We start from the raw sequence: 19,524 nt of genomic DNA, 5'->3' as shown, positions 1-19,524 counted from the left end.
ACCTCTGATATACTGTGAGACTGTGAAAATAAATGGCTAAATTGTAAGTCCCTGTCTCTCAGTGGTAGGTACTAATTTGTGACAGCCTTCACTAAGCCTCTGCTAGTTTTCCTGGAACTTCTGGGAATTAATAATCTTTTAAATCTCTGGTTAGGCCAACACAAAGATTACTTCACACTAACAGCTTTATTAAATTAACATTGCCCGTTATCAGTTGTTTCACTTTCTGTTAGTAATAAATTCCCAACATGCTACATAGCATGACATAGAAATGAAAGCCTAAACACATTTTATTACATGTAGACGTATTTTCTTCCCTTTTTTTAATATTTTTTTAAACACCCACCCTTTTACCTGGTATGTCTTCAACATTTCTTCCCTTTGTTCAACTAAAACATTTTGGAATAAACTCACACATTTGTTTGATGTAAATGATGTGGTCATGAAACCCAGGTCTTTTATTTATACTTGGGAAAACACAGAGGTAATGGAAGCAGAATTAGATCTAAGAAGTTTTTTTTTTTTGTTTCAGTTATAAAGCAGTGTGGGTAAGAGACTTGAATTTGACAGCAACAGAAGAAAGGGAATGTTGTCTTCATGCCTTCAATCAGCTTTATTAGATCCTTAAAGGAAAAATTATGTGAAAGACAGAGAAGAAAACAACAAACTAAGCAAGATCCCAATTTCAGTATAATTTGGAGAAAATAACTGATTTAGGTTGGTCGTTTTGCCAGGGTGAATGACTCAAGGCTTCCAAAGAAGAAATGGAAACCAGAAGGACAGCAAAAGCCTGAAAGAACAAATTGAGAAGATATGATTGACTGTAATGTTTCAAAATCAGCTGCTGCAAAGATGAGTTTGGGCTGCTGCCCAGAATACAATTGAATGGTGATGTTCATTTAGACCCTTAATGCTAAAACAAAATAAGATGTAGCTGTGTTCTGTTAGAGATTTTCTTGTTCTTTCCAGTGTCTCTAGCTAGGGATATGATGTCACATTGCCTCTCTTCTATCACACACTGCAGTGATTGCTGCTGCTGCTGTTCCACAATTCTCCTGAACAGCAGTGTTCTGAAGAAAGGCCTGAATCCAGATGATAATATCTTTCAAATGTGAAATGTCATCATCATTCATTAGCTGAGTCTAAAACATTTACATGTGCAAGTAGGCTAGCTTAGTGTTATCAACCAAGGAGAAGCATAAGGTCATTGTATGTACTGACTGACAAAGCCAGTGAAGCTTTTCTTTCCATCATGATAGTTTGGTGGTGGTGGTGGGTTTTGGTTTTGTTGGGTTTTGGTTTTTTTTTAAACTAAGTAAATAGTTCATTCTGAAAAGATTTCCAATTCTTGTGTCTTTAATGGGCACAATTTGTAAAGCATTATTTGGAAGAGCTCGGGGCAGCTGCTTGTCCTCTACTTCAGGAACAGAAGATTCTAAAAGACCCTACACTTTATGGAAAAAAAATTGCCCAGCTGACAATAAGCAGTGATGAGATGGGATTGTCTTCTACTTCCTGCTTTCTTTTATTTCTTTCATCTCACTGGCTGTGCTTACTAATCTTTTTTTTTTTCCTGAGTTTTTTTTTTTTCAAATGAGGAAGAAAGAAAAAAAAAAAACAAAACAAGCCTAAACCACAGTTCGTAATTAAATACTGAGCTAGTTCTTACTGTGTTTACTGAATTACATATTGCATATATGGTTGTATATACTCAAAGTTTTCATGTGTTTTTACATTTCTAAACTTAATGTGTTCCATAGGGATAGGCTTTAACTCCTTCATGTCTTTTTTTTTTCCTCAAGATAAGATTTGCCTCAACAGAGGAAAGGATTCAAGCAGTGAAACCCAGTTACAGATCCCTTAAAGTTTTAGGTATTCATAGAGCCATGAATTGCAGACCCCTTAAAGTTTTAGGTATTCATAGAGCTATGAATTAGTTGCTGAGCTCTGTGGCTTCTTCTGGTTCACAGCAGAGGTTTCTCCAGCAGAAAATCTTCAGTGTTGATCTTAGAGCTGCAATAAGCAGGTCAGCTTGACATGACAGACACAGTGATATCTTTGCACAGGTATCTTTGCCACAGGGTGACTGACCTGGTAAAAACAGCTTTAAACCAGGGAAGGAGAGAGTTACCGCAGCTTTGAGGGATCTATGTAGACAGGGCTGACAAAGTGCCTGGGGTGATGTGAACAATGAAGAGCAGAAAATTCACAAAGCAGGGCTTAAGTGGCATCACCTCCAGCATTTGCATGCAAGCAAGGAAGTCTCTTCGAGGTGCCTGCAAACTGAGGCACGGAGCGTGGGGTGTAAACACAAGGAATCAGAGATCTGTGTGCAGCCGCAGGGGTAGGATTTTGCTGGGATCCCAGAGATGCAGTGGATAGCTCGCATGACTGGAATGCTGCAGTGGAGGGATACAGACTCTGCAGGAAGGGCAGGCCAGAAAAGCAAGGAAGGGGAGCTGTCTCTCCTTTATGGGAGAGAGCAACTGGAGTGCCTGGAGCAACGCCTGAGGCTGAGTGATGAGAGCCTATGGGTAAGCATGAATGAGCAAACCCCAGTACTGGTGACTTTGTAGTAGGTGTTACTATAGACTGCCTGACCAGGAAGAACAAGCAGATGAGGCCCTCTACAGACAGCTAGAAGCAGCCCTGTGTTTACAAACCCTGATCCTCAGAGACTTCAACCACCTTAATTATCTCCTGGAGGAACAACACAGCAGAGCATAAGCAATTCAGGAGGCTACTGAAGAGGAGAGATGCACATCTGGACATCACACTCACAAATGAGAAATGCTTCATTGGGAATGTAAAGGTTGAAAGGAGCCTTGGTGGAGTTCAGGATCCTGAGAAGAAGGAGCAGGGCAAAAAGCAAAATCACAGTCCTAGCCTTCAGGAGACTGTGGCTTCTTTAGGAATCAGCTTGGAAAAGTCCTGTGGCATAATGCTCTGGAGGGAAGACAGGACCAAGAAACCTGGATAGCATTCAAGGATCACCTCCACTCAAGAGAAGTCCATCCCAACAAGCAGGAAGTCAGGCAAACATGCCAAGATGCCTGTTTAATTGAGCAAGGAGCTCCTGGGAATATACAGAAGGTGGAAGCAGAGAGAGATAATGTGGGAGGAGGATAGAAACAGCCTCAGCATGCAGAGACATGGTTAGGAAAGCCAAAGCTCACCCATAGTTGAGCTTGGTGAGGGATCTCAACGGCACCATCTAACTGGTGAAAGGGAAAAAGGAAAATGTAGGGCTGCTCCTGAGTGGGGCAAAAGCCCTGGTGACACAGGACATGGAAAAGGCTCAAATACTGAATTGCCACCTTCGCCTCAGTTTTCAGTAGCAAGACCAACCTTCAGAAATTCAGAGCTCTGGAGAGAAGGGAAAGGTCTGGCATAAGAAGGACTTACTCTTGGTTGAAGAGGATCAAGTTAGAGAATACTGAAGCATACTTGACATCTATAATTCCATGAGCCCTGACAGGATGCACCCAGAAGTGCAGAGGGAGGTGGCTGATATCATTGCAAGGTCACTCTCAATTATCTTTAAATGATCATGACAACTTGGAGAGGGGCCTGGAAACTGAACAAAGTACATGTCACTCCTATCTTCAAAGACGGCAATGAGGAGAATCCATAGAACTAAAGGCTTGTCAACCTCACCTTAATCCCTGGGAAGGTGATGAAGCAATCTTGGAAATCATTTCCAGGCATGTGAAGGGCAAAGCAACAACTGGGAGCAATCATCATGGAGTCATAAAGAGGAAGTCATGCTTGAGTAACCTGATAACCTTCTATGATGAAATGACTGGCTTGGTATATGAGGGGAGAGCAGTGGGCATTGCCTACCTAGATTTCAGTAAAGCTTTCAGCACTGTCCCCCATTAGACACTCATACTCATGGACTGAATGAACAAACAGGGAACTGAAAACTGACTGTCAGGCCCAGAAGATGGTGATCCTTGGATCTGTGGAAAATCTAGATGGAGGCCAGTAACTAGTAATGCACTGCAGTGGTCAATACTGGATCCAACTCTGTTCAACATCTTCATTAATGATCTGAATGATGCAGCAGATTGCACCCACTGAAAGTTTGCTGATGATACAAAGCTAGGAGGAGCAGCTAATAGAGCAGATATAGCAGAAAGTTGTACTACCATTCAGATGGACTTTGACATGGTGGAGAAATGGTCTGACGGCAACCTCACGAAGTTCTACAAGGTGAAGTGTCAAGTCCTGCTCCAGGGAAGGAACAACTCCATGCACCAATATTATACAGTGTCCAACTAACTTGAAACCTGGGGGTCCTTCTGAACACCAAGTAGAACATGAGCCAGCAATGTACTCTGAAACCAAAAGGGCTACTGGTATCCTGGGCTGCATTAGGAGGAGTGCTGCCAGCATGTCAAGGAAGGACATCCTTCCCCTCTACTCAGTACTACTCACACCTGGAGTTCTGGATCCTGTTCTGAGCTGCCCAGTCCAAGAGTGATGTAGGCAACCTGCCAAGAGTCCAGCAAAGAGCCACTAAGATGTTTAAGGAAGTGGAGCATCTTTCATAAGAGGAAAGACTGACTGAGGCTGAGAGAGCTGATACTGTTCTGCCTGCAGGAGAGCAGGCTCGGGGGGGAATCTCATCCATGTGCACAAATGCCTGAAGGAAGGGTGCAAAGAGGATGAAGCCAGGCTCTTTTCAGTGGTGCCCAGAGAGAACCAAAGGCAATGAACTCAAACTGAAACTCAAGGGAGTCCATCTGAACGTTGGGAAACTCTCTCTGTTTCTGGCACAGGTGGCTCAAAGAGGTTGTGGAGTCTCCATACTTGAAGGTGTTCAAGATCTGGACACGGTCCTCGGCAACTGCCTCTAGATGGCCCTGCTTGAGCAGGGGTTGGAACCAGATGATCTCCAGAGGTCACTTTCATCCACAACCCTTCTGTGATTCAGGAGCATATTTTCCTATTTTTAGTTCCCCATTTCTCTAAAATTTTCAAACAATTGACAGCCTGCTCTGAATCACTGATGTTTCAACACTGAGCTGTGGCAGAATGGTGAATTACTCTTTAGAAGTGATTGCCTTCCTCTTAGGATTGCTGAGATGAGAAAATCTGAACTGAGTTTGGGTCTCACTTTTTGTAGCCAGAGCTACACCTGTTAGTAGAGCAATGCAGCACTTTTCATTTTCTAGTTCAAATCATGCCAGAGTACTAGAAATTCCAAACAAGATGCCTGCTATAGATACAGTGTTTTGGCCTGAGCTGAAAGGAAGAAAGTGTTTACAGGGATCTATATTTTTGTCCCAGGTCCCACCTGGACCTCAGTTTCACTTTGAACTCACATTAAACTCTCTGAATCACATGCTTAAAGTCATTCAACATTTCAATGGCTTGCTGAATCAGCAAGAATATACTCTGAATGAATATATATATATATTAACCATTAAAGACTAAGACTAGATCAAGTATATCTAGATTGTTATACCCATAGTTATATCCATAGTTATATCCATATCCAAGTGGATAGATACAGGTATAGGTATGTGTATGTGTATTTATATTTGGGAAATGAGACTGGAGAAATTCAAACATCTGACGATGACTCAGCTGAACTCTTGGAAATCTTCTACCCAAAGAATTTCAGTGTCTTGTCATGAAAACATCCCTGTATAAAGTGCTCAAAGTTTCCTTTTATCATGGACTGAAATTGAAAAGTTGCTTACTTCAGAGGAAGGATAAGCAGCATCTTATAGAACCTAAATTATTTTATTTTTCGTAGAGCATCCTAAGAAAACTCTAGGGAAGCGTTAGAAGGGAGGGGGGAAAATGGTATAGCACTTGTGGCATTTTACGTACACATGAGGAATATGAATCTGTTTTCCTTTGATGTGCACAGGATACTTATAGCAGAATCTCTTGATGTGATAATCCTTCACACCCTACAAAAATGTTCCAAGTAATAGGCTGCTTTAGAAAGGTGAATCACAGCCTTTCAAAATCACCGTGTTTCAACATCACCACCTTTCAACATTTTAAAAAGATACAAATGCTGTGCTTCAAAAAGTGATTTCTTCTGTAGAAAGATCCTCTTCCAGTCCTGAAAGAAGTGTATAAATGCTGAAGATTGATAAGTGGTAAGATATACCCTTGTTGGCTGGCAAGGTAGCTTCCTCCTGATTGCATTAGGTGCTTCTTTGAACTCACTGTCTAGGTGAGTGTGGAGAGCTACCAGTCAAGAACTATGTCTAATTTTTACCTCACCTTGGCATTTTGACAACTACCTGTCATGTAAAGATCCAGCATTACACCTACATTGACCCTGTAAGCAGAGCTCAAGGAATCCTGCAAATGTCATATGTGCTTGTTTATATATATATATGTGTATATATATATATTTATTTATATATAAATGAATGTGTACACACACAGAATTTAGATGATGCAAAGCAAAGCATTGCAACAGATGAATCTTTGGCTTCAAGCCAGCTCCAGAAGTCATCAGCTATTGTAAACTCCTTAGGTGTTTCTGGAGCCAGGCAAGAAGGAAACACCTGAGCAAGTTCAGTGGCAAGATATTGCCCAAATGTTTTTTCCCAAGGTGAAATACTTGCATTGTGTTGTGGCTCTGTGAATAGCTAACCTGTGTTAAAACTAAGTTGCCAAAAAAAAAAAAAACTTCGTCTATTTTGAGGTATATTTAAAACTAAACTTTAAAAGATGTCTTGGCCTAGCAGCTGATCAAGGTTTTTGTATGCAACTTTCTGAAGTCTGAACTGGCTCCCCAGTTCAAGAAAGACAGAGAACTGCTGGAGAGAATAAAACAGCGAGCCATGAAGATGATTAGAGGAACTGAGCATCTCCCCTGTGAAGAGAGACTGAGAGCCCTGGGGCTGCTTAGTCTTGAGAAGAGAAGACTGAGAGGAGATCTGATGAGTGTCTATAAATATCTGAGGGGTGGGTGTCAGGAGGAGGGGGCCAGGCTCTTTTTGGTGGTTCACAGTGATGAGACAAGGAACAATGGGTTCAAACTTGAACATAGAAGATTTCACCTCAACATGAGGAGAAACTTCTTTACAGTGAGGCTGACGGAGCACTGGAAGAGGCTGCCCAGGGGGGTTGTGGAATCTCCTTCTCTGCAGGCTTTCAAAACCCACCTGGATGCATTCCTGTGTGGACTACCCTAAGTGATCCTGCTGTGATTTCAGTTTTTATTATCAGTGCTATGTCAAGAAAAATTAAAACAATTAGATAATACTTCCTCTTCGTTGTTAAAGATGTTCCTCTTTAAATACAATTTCTTGTCTACTCAGAGAAAAATAGATTGAAGTTTTACTTATTCATTGCTGATGTTTTTTATATTATCTTACCAGCACAGAATAGAATTGATAGCAGGTTAGTTACCTAGCAAGCAAAGAGTATCTTTATTGGTCTATATGCTTGGAAATGCTGAAATGTTTGTGGCTTTTCTCAAAAGTGAAAATAGAATTGGCAATATGGTAATGATACGATTTCTTTTTTTCTTTCATAGATTTCTTGGCTTCTACAAAGGAATATTTCCTCCCATCTTGGCTGAGACACCCAAAAGGGCGGTGAAGGTAAAAAAGACCATACTTCCTCTCTTACAAATATGAGTAGGAACAGTAACAGCTGTAAAACATTTTATTTTTCCCCCACATTAGAATCATAAACTTATTTGGCATGGTAATACTCTGATTTTTACTAGGAGGAAACTTCCCTGTTGATAGCACAATAAAAACTGTGCTTGATTAAAAGGAATCAGATAAAGTTTTTAAATGCCAGGCAATTTTTGACCTGTATGTATAGTCTCACTGAAAAACAAATTACAATTAATTTATATAATTAATAAAATACTTGAAGTGGCATTTTAGTCTCACAATTAACAAATGAATTGGTTAATAAATTAACATGAGAAGCCAGTAAAGAAAGCCTTCCTAATAAATATTTATTCAGTAATTTGAAGCAGTTTGCTTGTAGGTTAGAAGTTTTGGAGAAGAGAAGGCTCTGAGGTGATCTTATTGTGGCCTTCCAGTATCTGAAGGGAGCCTACAAGAAAGCTGGGGAGGGACTTTTTAGGATCTCAGGTAGTGACAGGACTAGGGGGATTGGAACAAAGCTGGAAGTGGGGAGATTCAGGCTGGACATAAGGAAGTTCTTCACCATGAGAGTGGTGAGAGCCTGGAATGGGTTGTCCAGGGAGGTGGTTGGGGCCCCATCCCTGGAGGTGTTTAAGGTCAGGCTGGATAAGGCTCTGGCCAGCCTGATGTAGTGTGAGGTGTCCCTGGCCATGGCAGGGGAGTTGGAACTGGATGATCCTTGTGGTCCCTTCCAACCCTGACTGATTCTATGATTCTGCCTGGATTTTTCTTGTACTCCAAAGAGAACTCTACTCTATACTGTCACTTTTTTACAAGTTGAACATAATAAGGGGTACGTTATGCAAAGAACATTTGACTCCAGCTCTCTCACATTTCAAATAGATGATGCCATATCAAAGTGTATTTGCTGTCAGTTTTTGATCTGATTTTCTTTTATTATCCTTATGCTGATTTGTAGAGCATTGTTTTGGTAACATTTCTAAGCAAAATACATCGATACTTTTTTTTTTTTTTCACTTCAGTCCTGCATCCTTTTCAAATAAAACCCAGTATTTAAGCATCTCATCTTGAAGTTCTAAATCTAGCAAAGCATTCATTATGTTATGAGCAAATCTTTCTTTGTCTTTTACTTTGCAACTTTGAAGTTTCCCATAGTTGCATAAGAAGTGTCTAAGTGCAGTTATTGTACAGAATGTCTTGATTTTCCATTCTTTCTCCTTTTTTTCTTTTTTTTTTTAATTGCTTTCTAAAAAGATCGCATATGATTCTGGTCCTTAGTCTGCAATTAATCATTCACATTCCTATTCCTTTACAGAGGAATAATATTTGTATAAAGTGACAGGATGTGACCTTGTAACAGAATCCTGAAGGAGTTCTGGTAATGTCATCTTCTTGTTTGCATTGACATTTTAGATGCAAACAACATATGTCACCTATCTCAGAATTATTTAAAACAACTAAGAAACAGAAGTTCTATCTTTTAGCAAAGATATAGCAAAGGAGAAGAGGAGGATGATATTTAGAAGATTCTTCACAACTCCTTTTCTTCAAACTGCAATGTTTCCTCTGTCTTTCCATTTCATTTCATCTGGCATAGGCCAAAGCCAATCAGATCATCCTTTTTGGATTCCAATATATATATAGTTAAAATACAAACCCAGGTTTTATTTCTCTCCTTCCAACCTGAATCGTTCAAAGATCTCGAGTCACTTTTCTTACTCAAATTGATTACATTGGCTTAAACTCCACGATATTCAATACAATTATAGAATCATAGATTTAAGTTGAGAAGGATCTCTGGAGGCTATCTGGTGAGACTCCTGCTCAAAGCAGGGCTGACATGATGGTTGGATCTGGCTGCTCAGGTGCCTAGTCTAGTCAAGTTCTGAAAATCTTCAGAGATGGAGACCACAGCCTCTCTGTGCTCCTGCTCCAGTGATTAAGTACTTTCACCATGTGATTTTTTGCCTTATATCCAATATAGTTTCCCCTGTTGCAGCTTTTGCCTGTTGCCCCTCATGCTACAGTTGTGGACCTCTGACTTTGTCTTCTATATAATCTTTAGAGGGTGAAAGACAGGAATTAGATCCCTGTAGCCTTTTCATCTGCCAGCTAAATGGACTGAATTGTCTCAGCCTCATCATAAGCTCACAGATTCTTAAATGTTGCTTCTCCCTTAATGGCATTTCACAGTATCACAGTGTATGAGAGGTTGGAAGGGAACTCAAGAGATCATCAGGTCCAACCCCCCTGCCACAGCAGGATCACTTAGGGTAGTCTGCACAGGAATGCATCCAGGTGGGGTTGGAAAGTCTGCAGAGAAGGAGATTCCACAACCCCCCTGGGCAGCCTCTTCCAATGCTGCATCACCCCCACTGTAAAGAAGTTTCTCCTCATTGTTCCTTGTCTTATTACTGTGAACCACCGAAAAGAGCCTGGCCCCCTCCACTTGACACCCACCCCTCAGATATTTATAGACATTGATGAAAAATCCCCTCTCAGTCTTCTCTTCTCCAGACTAAACAGCCCCAGGGCTCTCAGTCTCTCTTCATAGGGGAGATGCTCAAGTCCCCTAATCATTCCTGTGGCTCTCTGTTGGATTCTCTCCAGCAGTTCTCTGTCTTTCTTGAACTGGGGAACCCAAAACTGGACACAGTATTCCAGGGCATAGTAGAGAGGTATGTGAGGGCTTAACCATGAGAATCCAGTTTAAATGCTAAATGTTTTTAATTAAATTATTAAATTGTAATTAAATTTAATTAAATTCTTTAATAAAAATATTTCTTTTAATTCTTTACTCTATTCCTTTCAATTATATGCCACTCCTAGGACACTAGGAGAACTTTAAGCTATGTTCTACATTAGAAAAGTTCAGTGACAGGATAGAGCAGGACAGTAATGTCCTTGTAAGAACCTGGCTACTTCAGGAATTCAATGTGAGATGTTATGTGCCCACACAATTTCTAATATCCAAAGTGTAGTTTGTAGCAATGCTTTGACCTGAAGAGAATCCAGCTTGTCTCAAATTTCTACTAATCTTTTTTTGGATATGGCCCCAACATAAAAACCACTGCTCTCTTTGGCTCACTCTCCACCTTTTATTATGATAATGGTTTTCCTCATTTCAGCAAGCCCCAGAGTGCCCCTGGTACACTGTCAAACTGACTAGTGAGATTTAGAGGAAGACCATGTCCATGCCTATGGCTTTGAGACCTGAGAAAGCACAAAACATAGAAAGGCAATCTGTATTAAGAAGAAATTCCCTTATGCTCCTAAAATAATGTTTGTTATCTGCTGTGGATATTTGCAAATAGAAATAAAGCTACTAAAGTGAAGTTACTTAGCCCCAGTTATTCAGCTAAACATTGAAGATACAGCTCCACTTTCAGTCAACAACATTCTCATGTCTGTCATGCTATTTCTTTTTTTTTCTCTCTCTCTCTCTTTATATCCCTTCTAAAAAGAAAGCTGGTATTTCTGGAAGATGAAAAGTCAAAGTTTGTAACTTTATGTTAGTTTGAACTTGGAGGAAAGAAGTGATGATGCCAATACAATGGTTAACAGATGAACTTTGGGGCAAATTTATATCGTTCATGTGTTCCCAGACATCTTGTTTCAAGCTCATATTTTTACCTTAGAGTTATTGAGACATCTGGTAAGTACTTTGGCTATTTTCTGTGTAACTTGAATTAAACTGTATCTTTGCCAGATGGACAATATTGGTTATTATATACACAAAGTCATGTCTTAAATGCATTAATTTTGAGTTGTTTGGGTTTTTTTTTTTTTTGTGCAGAACTATTAACTTTATACAACTGTAAAGACAAATACAAATTATGCTGAGATTTAAAAGCATTTTTTGGTGGATGTACATGATATAAATCTGTATGATACAGCTAGTAGCTGGTTTTGGCAAAATTGTGTACTAGCCACTGTAGTATACCCAGCAACATTTATATTGAGTTTTATTGCTATTGATTTGTTTTCTTTTAAAAATGATATAAAGCATAGTTGCTCTTAAGTAGTTCTTTTCTTTATGACTCTAGGAAGCTATTGATTTTTGAGGTAACATTTTTAAGACCCAAAAAAAAAATTGCTAGGTAATGTATTTCTGCCTTTATTACAACCATTTTACAGATCTATAACACTATGGAAGACATTAAGGAATACCAGAAATTCCATTAAAGGTTAGGAGGGTAACAATGAGTAGAAAGATGCTGGAGAGAGAATAAAGCAAACTTTATCACAATAAGAAATTAATTTAGTTCTGTGAAGTAACTCACCCACCCACAGCTGACGCTTTCTCAGAGACTTCCTTTTCACCTATAAAATATCTTCAGTTCTCCAAAGAGGTAGACTCACAGTCTGAGTCACACTTCTGTCTTTTCTGCTTATTGGCCAGTACAACAATTTTAAACATATTTGCAGGATGTTTGTAAGATTAATGTTCAGTCTGCACACTATTTGTAAGGCAGTTAATATCTAGGCTCTCATTCCAGGACCTTTTCTGCAAAATGAGAAAATATCCCCTACTGAGGATAAAAAAAATATTCCCTATCTAGAGTGTCAGTCTTTCAGTTCTCAGAATTTAACATCCTAATTTTACATTATGCATACATATTCTCCCCTGCTTTAAAGGTGGTGGCATTATTAACACCTTAACACCTGTTTTTTTAATGATTGTGGTGTGATTCCAGTGACTTCATTTGAAGCAGGTCTTAAGTGAAAAATGTTACTGACTTTGCTATTGGGCAGGATTCTAAACAAGTTAAAATGGCAGTGTGGTGCTTACTATTCACATTTCTGTACATGTAATTTACGGGAAAGCTACGCTGTTCTGATAAACCTGTGGCAACTTAGCCCTGAGGAGCTGAGCTTTTCTTTGGCTGAGACCTAGCACAGGTCACCCAAGATCTCTGTTTTGTCTGAAAAGCTCTGTTCCCTTAGGTTTCTTACAATTCCCATATCACCATCAACCTCATTTCCCATTTCCCTTTTGTGATGAAACAGTTTGATGTCACATCCATGGGCAGGTGCTATGTGAAAGGATCACAGCCTCATGTGTGGGTGTGAGATGCAGACACCTTCAGAGGATCTCACCTTTATTTGAATCAGCTTGCTCTAAACTGATCAAGTGTAACAGGTCAGCTTTGGAAAGTAGCCAGGAAAGTCAGGGGTACTACTACAGTGCTATGACAGCTCTTGCTCTAGTAGATACCCATCTGTGCTGATGGAATCTTACTGAAGCTGTGACAGGTTTTTGTTGTTTGGTCCTATAATACTGGGCATGCTGTGTAAAAACCACTTTCCTTTGTATGCAAAGTTGTGAGAGGACTCAGAGGTAGTGAGTGCTGTAATTGCAGGCACTTAGGTTGTTCCACGTAGGAAAATTATGGGGAATAACACCTCCCATCTATTTCAGTTTACCTGGAATTCAGATAGCTACTTTTTATAACCCACAAGATTTTCTACTGCCCTCATTCCTCGTGCTAGAAGATCATTTTCCTCTCACTCTGAACTGTCTTATGTGGCATCAGCCTGAAGTGCTTTTTCAGTGGCTTCAGCCACATATTTGCAGATTATGAACTGGAAACTTTTCATTGCGCTCTGAACTGACTTATGTAGCATCAACCTGAAGTGCTTTTTTGGTAGCTTCAGCAATGTATTTGCAGAATATGAATTTGAAACAATATGGGGATTGGGGAGATTCACTGTACACAGAAGCACTGGACTAGAAAGAATCTCTTAGGTCAGCAAATCTAGTCCCCTTGCTGTTCTATAATCTACTTCATAAACTTGTCAAATTCTCTCTTACATGTGATTTAAGACTTTTTCCTCCATTATTTTTCTTGGAAGACTTTTTCAGAACTTTACTCCTTTGTAAGAAAGCTTCATCAGGTCTCAAGTCATTTTCGGTTTATGAGTAGTTTTTATTTTTATACCAAATTACTTAGTTACATATCCTTCCTTTCCTTGTTTTTCATTCTGTTACACGTTCTCTTTTGCTAGACAATCATTTATTCTTCTCCAGTCTTCATTCTTAAATAATACTTAAGTGCTTCTATGGTCCTGCTAACCCCATTTGGAATATGCTGTAGCCTGAGGTCATCATTGTTGAACAAACAATGTGTGATGTATTTCAGAAGACATCTTACCAATAATTTACAATATGTCACAAATACTCCTTCTTTAGAGTATACCTTAGCTGATGCATCTTAGACTTTGTGCCCAGAGACAAGGAAACAGTCTGCTTACACCAATGAAAAGCTTCTTATTGACCTCAAGTGCAGTTGAGGTTATTCTCAACACTATTCTTGGAAGAACAAATTCATTGATTTATTCTGCTTTGACTCTTAGAAGACTGCACAAAAGGTATTCTGAAATTAATAGATTTGGGTGGTAAGAAGTGTTAGGTTGCAAAGCAAACCATTTATACATGGTAGCCTTTCTCCACATTGGTGCAGGTGAAACTGAGCTTCTCATTTCTTCTTGAAGTTCAACTTCCCAAGAGTGCAACTTTCAAAGCCTATCCTGTAGGGAATTGCAGATGCTCAGAACTTCGGAGCACCACTGACTGAAAGCAGCATTTACACTGAATTTCATTATATGAAAGTTCAATGATAGAGGGAAAGTTTACATATTAAAAACACAACCTATGTGTTGTAAGCAAGTTCATAAAACATTATTTTAATTGCACTTATGCTGCCATTATGCATTACACATTAAAAAGAAATCAGTTTTGAAGCTTGATTGCCTACTGTTGCTACAAAGAGTGTGAAACAAATGTAGCATATTTTTATTTTGCAAGCCTGCATACAGCTGCTCAGGATACCAGGTAGGGAAGCCCCAGTGGAACTTGGTTTTACTAATTTGCATAATTGACTCATAATTTTTTTTTTCAATGCAATTTCAGTCTAACTTTTCATTGCAGTTTTTCACCTTCGAACAGTACAAGAAGCTACTGGGATATGCATCATTGCCACCAGGACTGGTATGTATGGATACAGAACTTCATGTTCTAATTGAATATATGTGCTATGAACACTCCCATCCATTTCCTGCCATGGAAGCATCCCAAATTTAAAGGGGCCATTTTTTCAAGCAACATTTTTTTTTTTTTTTGACAGACTTGTCTCTTGAAAATGCTGATAACAGAATTTATCAAAATGAGAGTAATGTTAATTTTATATCAAATGTCTTCCAAATAATTCCTGATAGTGCTATAACATTTGTTAACATGGATAGTGTCAGTAAGAATCTGTATGCAGCTTGTCATTCTTCATGCCTGCAAAATAATGGAAAGCTTTGACCATTATCAATATCTCTTTCTTCATGTGATAGCAACTAGTTTGATACCTCCACCTCAAAGTGCTATTCTGCACAGCACAGTTCAGCTGTGACAAAAACACAGACCTCAGTCTTATTCTGAAGACCTTACAATAGAAATATAAACTAGTGATAAGAAACTGGTAACCCCTTTGAAGTCATTGGCAAAACTCTCTTACATATATCAGTGGAGTTGGAATTTCATCTCAAGAGCATGACTGTTTTAAAACCAAAATACACAACATATACACACACAAAAATGTTTTAATGCTAAGATGTAGCTTGCATTTGCTGTCTGCATTCTCACATATAGAGCTTAGCTCTGCTGTTGTAGCATTTGGGATAAATATTTTTTAGATAAGAATTACTGGTTTCTGTGGTGTGAGAATGTAAATCCTAGCAAATACCTATTTTTCACAGTAATGGCATCACAACTAGGATCTCTTTCAAACAGTATTGCTTTCATTTACATCTGCCTTCCATTGCAGTGATCATACTAACTGGTTTAAAGCAAGTTTCCTCTTCTTTTTCAGTTATTCCACTTCCACTGATCCTATAGTTATTTACAGTATCTCCTATTTTATCTTGCATTTTTCAACTGGCTCCTCTCATATTTAGATGTGGATAGGCTGATATTTGTTCTCTAGCAGGTAGAAAGAACAGACTTCAAGGTTCTGTGGTGCACCAGCATAATTTTTGGAGGAAAATATACTGGAAAATTGTAAACATGCAATAGCAAACCAAAAGCTGCTCTGATTCATATAGCAGATGCAGCAGCCATCAGACATTGCTGACGTTTCTGGTGCAGTACTGTTACCATCAAGGTATTTTTTGGCCCTCAGATAGTCATGGTAGTGAGGGAAATAGAAGACTGAGAGGGATTCTGGTCTAAGCTAGGCAGAATGCTTCTAAGTGCTTTGACAGACCTCATATCAAGACAACAGTTATTGTTCAAAGAGAGATGCATAAATTAGCACCATCCTTCTGCTGGCTTGTTTCATGGATGGTAATGAATGGGATAGGTTATGGTCCCACCTCATATAGGAAAAATAGATATGTTAGTAACAGCCTTCTCCAGAGGTAGTGAAGCTGCAGCTTGCCACTACCCTCTAACTTACAATTCTTCTCTTTCTTGAGCTCTCAAGAGTCCCTGTTCAAATCCCTCTAAATATTTTTTTTCTCATTATTGTTTGTTGGGTTTGGGGGTTGGTTGGTTTGTTTGTTTTTATTTTTTGGTTACCATCGATTTCCTTGAATTTCAGCAAGCATACTCAATATAATGTATTTGGGTCCTGGGACTCTTTTCAGCCCCTGAAATGTTTGGAGATGTTAAATGGAGGCAATAAACATGTAAAGTGATCACTAAGATGAAGCCCACTGGATTTTCCCAGTTGACTTAAATATTTCAATACTGTATTTCTGTTACAAACAAATGAAAGTATTTTTTAAGTGCTGTGTCATGATAGAAAGCAAAAGCACTGAATATAGAACCATAGAATGGTCCAGGCCAGAAGGGACCTCCAAAGGTCACCCAGTCCAACCTCCCCACAGTCAGTAGGGACACCCTCAACTAGATCAGGCTGCCCAGGGCCTCGTCGAGCCTTACCTTGAATATCTCCAGGGAAGGGGCCTCAACCACCTTCCTGGGCAACCTGTTCCACTATTCCACCACCACCTCCATATCTGGCTATAATGTACCACCAGCTTTAAGGAAATGAAATTAATTCATCCTTGCAGTGAATGCTGACATTCCCATGTATATCGTTCATGCCCATATAAAACTTTCCAGAACTGATATTGACTTAGAACTTTTCTTCTACTCCTGCAATTGGTTTAAGTAATGCACTCTTTTAATTTCTTAAATTTATTTTTTAAGTTCACTTGTTAGTGTTATATGCTTATTGCTCGGTGCAGAGTTCTAGTTTTTTTCCAGTGCTGCATAACTGCAACTATATTTGTGGGGTTTTATTCAGAGTCCACCCAAAGATAACATGAGAGCATTGTTTTCCCCATGTTTTCATAATAAATCGGTACCACAATTTTTCTTCCAGCTGAAAAGAGATTTCATTGACAGTGCTATGACATTTTATTTTGTACTTTTTGGAATGTGGTTTATGGCTGTTGTCATATTGTCTTCATGAACTGTCAGCATCTAATCATGGTCTAAAGATGTTTAGCAATAGAATACTGCTGCATTACTGTAAAATTGCAGCTTGCATTGTATCATTCAGTTTCATAATCTGATGTAGGGGAAATTTTACTCCTTCATTTTTAATTTTAATAACTTTTCTAGGCATTTGCAGTTGCTGGCTTGGGATGTGGTTTGACAGAGGCAGTCGTCGTTAACCCTTTTGAGGTAGTAAAGGTTACCTTACAGACAAACCGGAATGCCTTCACTGAGGTATGACAATTGCTCCATTTTTTTTTCTGCTTTATTAGGCATGATGCACTTCCCAGTTCATATTTAGAGCACAATGTCTATAATAAATTGGGTTGATGCCAATGATTTCCCCACCAACTTAGCAAAAATGGAAAAACAGCGAAAAGCCTCAACAGAGGATGACTTCAGATGTGCAGAAGTGTATGCGGTGTCGTCAGCAGTGTTAGCATCTCCACTGTAAATATTGTGTGCCTGAAGTGTACAGCCATCCCTCCAGAGTAGGACTGTGAGGAATTGTAACCCAGAAGTACAAACCTGAGTCCCTTGTACACACTGCATTTACCCCAGCAAGCTTGACTTCAAGTGAGTACCAAAGGTTAGCATAACACAGCCCCCTGTCCTAACCAGAATCCAGCTGCTGTATTTTGTGTTAAAAATGTAGCTGGTAGATTTCAGAGTCCTGGATTAAACTATTTATAAGTCTTCAGATTTATAAATTAATTTATAAGATTTATAACTCTTCAGATTTACATCTGAAGGGGGCCTACAGAAAAGGTGGGGAGGGACTTTTTAGGCTATCAGGTAGTGATAGGACTAGGGAACAAAGCTGTGAGTGGGTAGGTTCAGGCTGGACGTGAGGAGAAGTTCTTCACCATGAGAGTGGTGAGACCCAGGAATGGGTTGCCCAAGGAGGTGATTAAAGCCCCATCCCTGGAGGTGTTTAAAGCCAGGCTGGATGAGGTTCTAGCCAACCTGATCTAGTGTGAGGTGTCCCTGCCCATGGCAGGGGGGGTTGGAAGTAGATGATCCTTGTGGTCCCCTCCAACCCTGACTAATTCTGTGATTCTATAAGCACAAACTGGGAAATGGTTATGTACTAAAGCACACTGATAATTTAAATTCCTGGTTTGCTTCAGAATTTGATTATCTGAATATTGTGTTATTCAGAGAAGTCAGTGTGCAAAACTGGGTACTGCTGAAAGAGGAATAAGATTAAACTGAAAACAGTGATTCACCAGAATCAAATGTTCCCAAGAGTGCCCCAACTTCAATCAATTTTCAACTGGAAAATGATCCAAGCTGAAGTGAGGGAAGACAGTCACACAGTTCCTTCTCCCTTTCCTCAGTGACCAAGTCTAACAACTGCCATATTCAACTTTTTAAAAATCTTTTGAAATAGCAACTGTACCATGCGTAATAGAAGTGCCAAATAATATAAGCCTAAAATTGTTGGCTCAGTCCCTGGTGTGGCATGATTTTTGCATGTTCTGTTATTGAGTTTTTACTGAGTTAATACTTAAATGCTTTGTAACACTCATCTGCACAAATTGAACCGTTTTAGGGGATGCACAGTAAAGAGATTTATCACCTGGATATTTACATAAGCTGTTTAGGCCAAGCTCCCCAGACACACTCTGAAAAAATATTGCCACTGATTTCCAGATGTCATGGACTAGCTGGTACCTGCTCCATAACTCATCCAGAGAAGTGTTTTCTTCCAGAATAATTTTAAAACATTTGGTAAATTTCTGTTCCATTCTCAATGCATGTGAAAGAGATGTCTGGTTCCTCCAAGTCCTCACCCTAGGGATTTTTAACCATGAACAGCAAAGACCTTGAAGCAGAGAGCTTCACAAGGGGAGACCTCATTGCTGTCTACAACTACCTGAAAGGAGAGGCTGATGCTGGTCTCTTCTCACAGGTAATTAGTGATAGAACAAGAGGGAATGGCTTCAAGCTGTGACTGGGCAGTTTTAGACTGGACATTAGGAAAAAAAAAATTCATGGAAAGGGTGGTCAGGCATTGGAATAGGCTGCCCAGGGAGATGGTTGAGTCACCAAGCCTGGATGTGTTTATAGGTCATTTGGATGTGGTGCCTGGGGATATGGTTTAGGGGTGAACTTTGTAGAGTAGGGTTATCAGTTGGACTTGGTGATCCCGAAGGTCTTTTCTAACCTGAATGTTTCTGTGATTCCATTACAGGAGTTAAAAGGTTAGGATACTGGAAGGAGAGACTGAAAATGGGAGAAAGCAATGTGTGAGAGGATCTCTCTCAGAAAGGTGATATGAAAACATTATGGGCTAGCAGCAGTAAGCTAAGCAGATATTCTGGATCTTTCTGCCTCACAATTGTGAAGCTACAATTAACTTATCTTAATAAAACCTCTGGCTTTGAGTGTAAATACACCAGTATTTTTTATATTTTGAGCAAA

General features: G+C 39.5%; 1 protein-coding gene across 1 annotated transcript in view; it reads left to right on the top strand.

Annotated features, from left to right (window-relative positions):
• Positions 1 to 19,524, top strand: part of SLC25A21 (solute carrier family 25 member 21) — a 257,777-nt gene that overhangs the window by 222,665 nt on the left and 15,588 nt on the right. The window contains exons 4-6 of the mRNA XM_054400575.1: positions 7,517 to 7,583; positions 14,536 to 14,595; positions 17,224 to 17,331. Coding sequence (XP_054256550.1) covers positions 7,517 to 7,583; positions 14,536 to 14,595; positions 17,224 to 17,331 — 235 coding nt within the window. The remainder of the gene's footprint in view (positions 1 to 7,516; positions 7,584 to 14,535; positions 14,596 to 17,223; positions 17,332 to 19,524) is intronic.

Source organism: Indicator indicator, chromosome 4 (assembly GCF_027791375.1).
Source record: "Indicator indicator isolate 239-I01 chromosome 4, UM_Iind_1.1, whole genome shotgun sequence".
NCBI lineage: Eukaryota > Metazoa > Chordata > Aves > Piciformes > Indicatoridae > Indicator > Indicator indicator.
The sequence above is the reverse complement of the archived record's forward strand: the minus strand, read 5'-3'. Positions and strand labels throughout refer to the sequence as shown.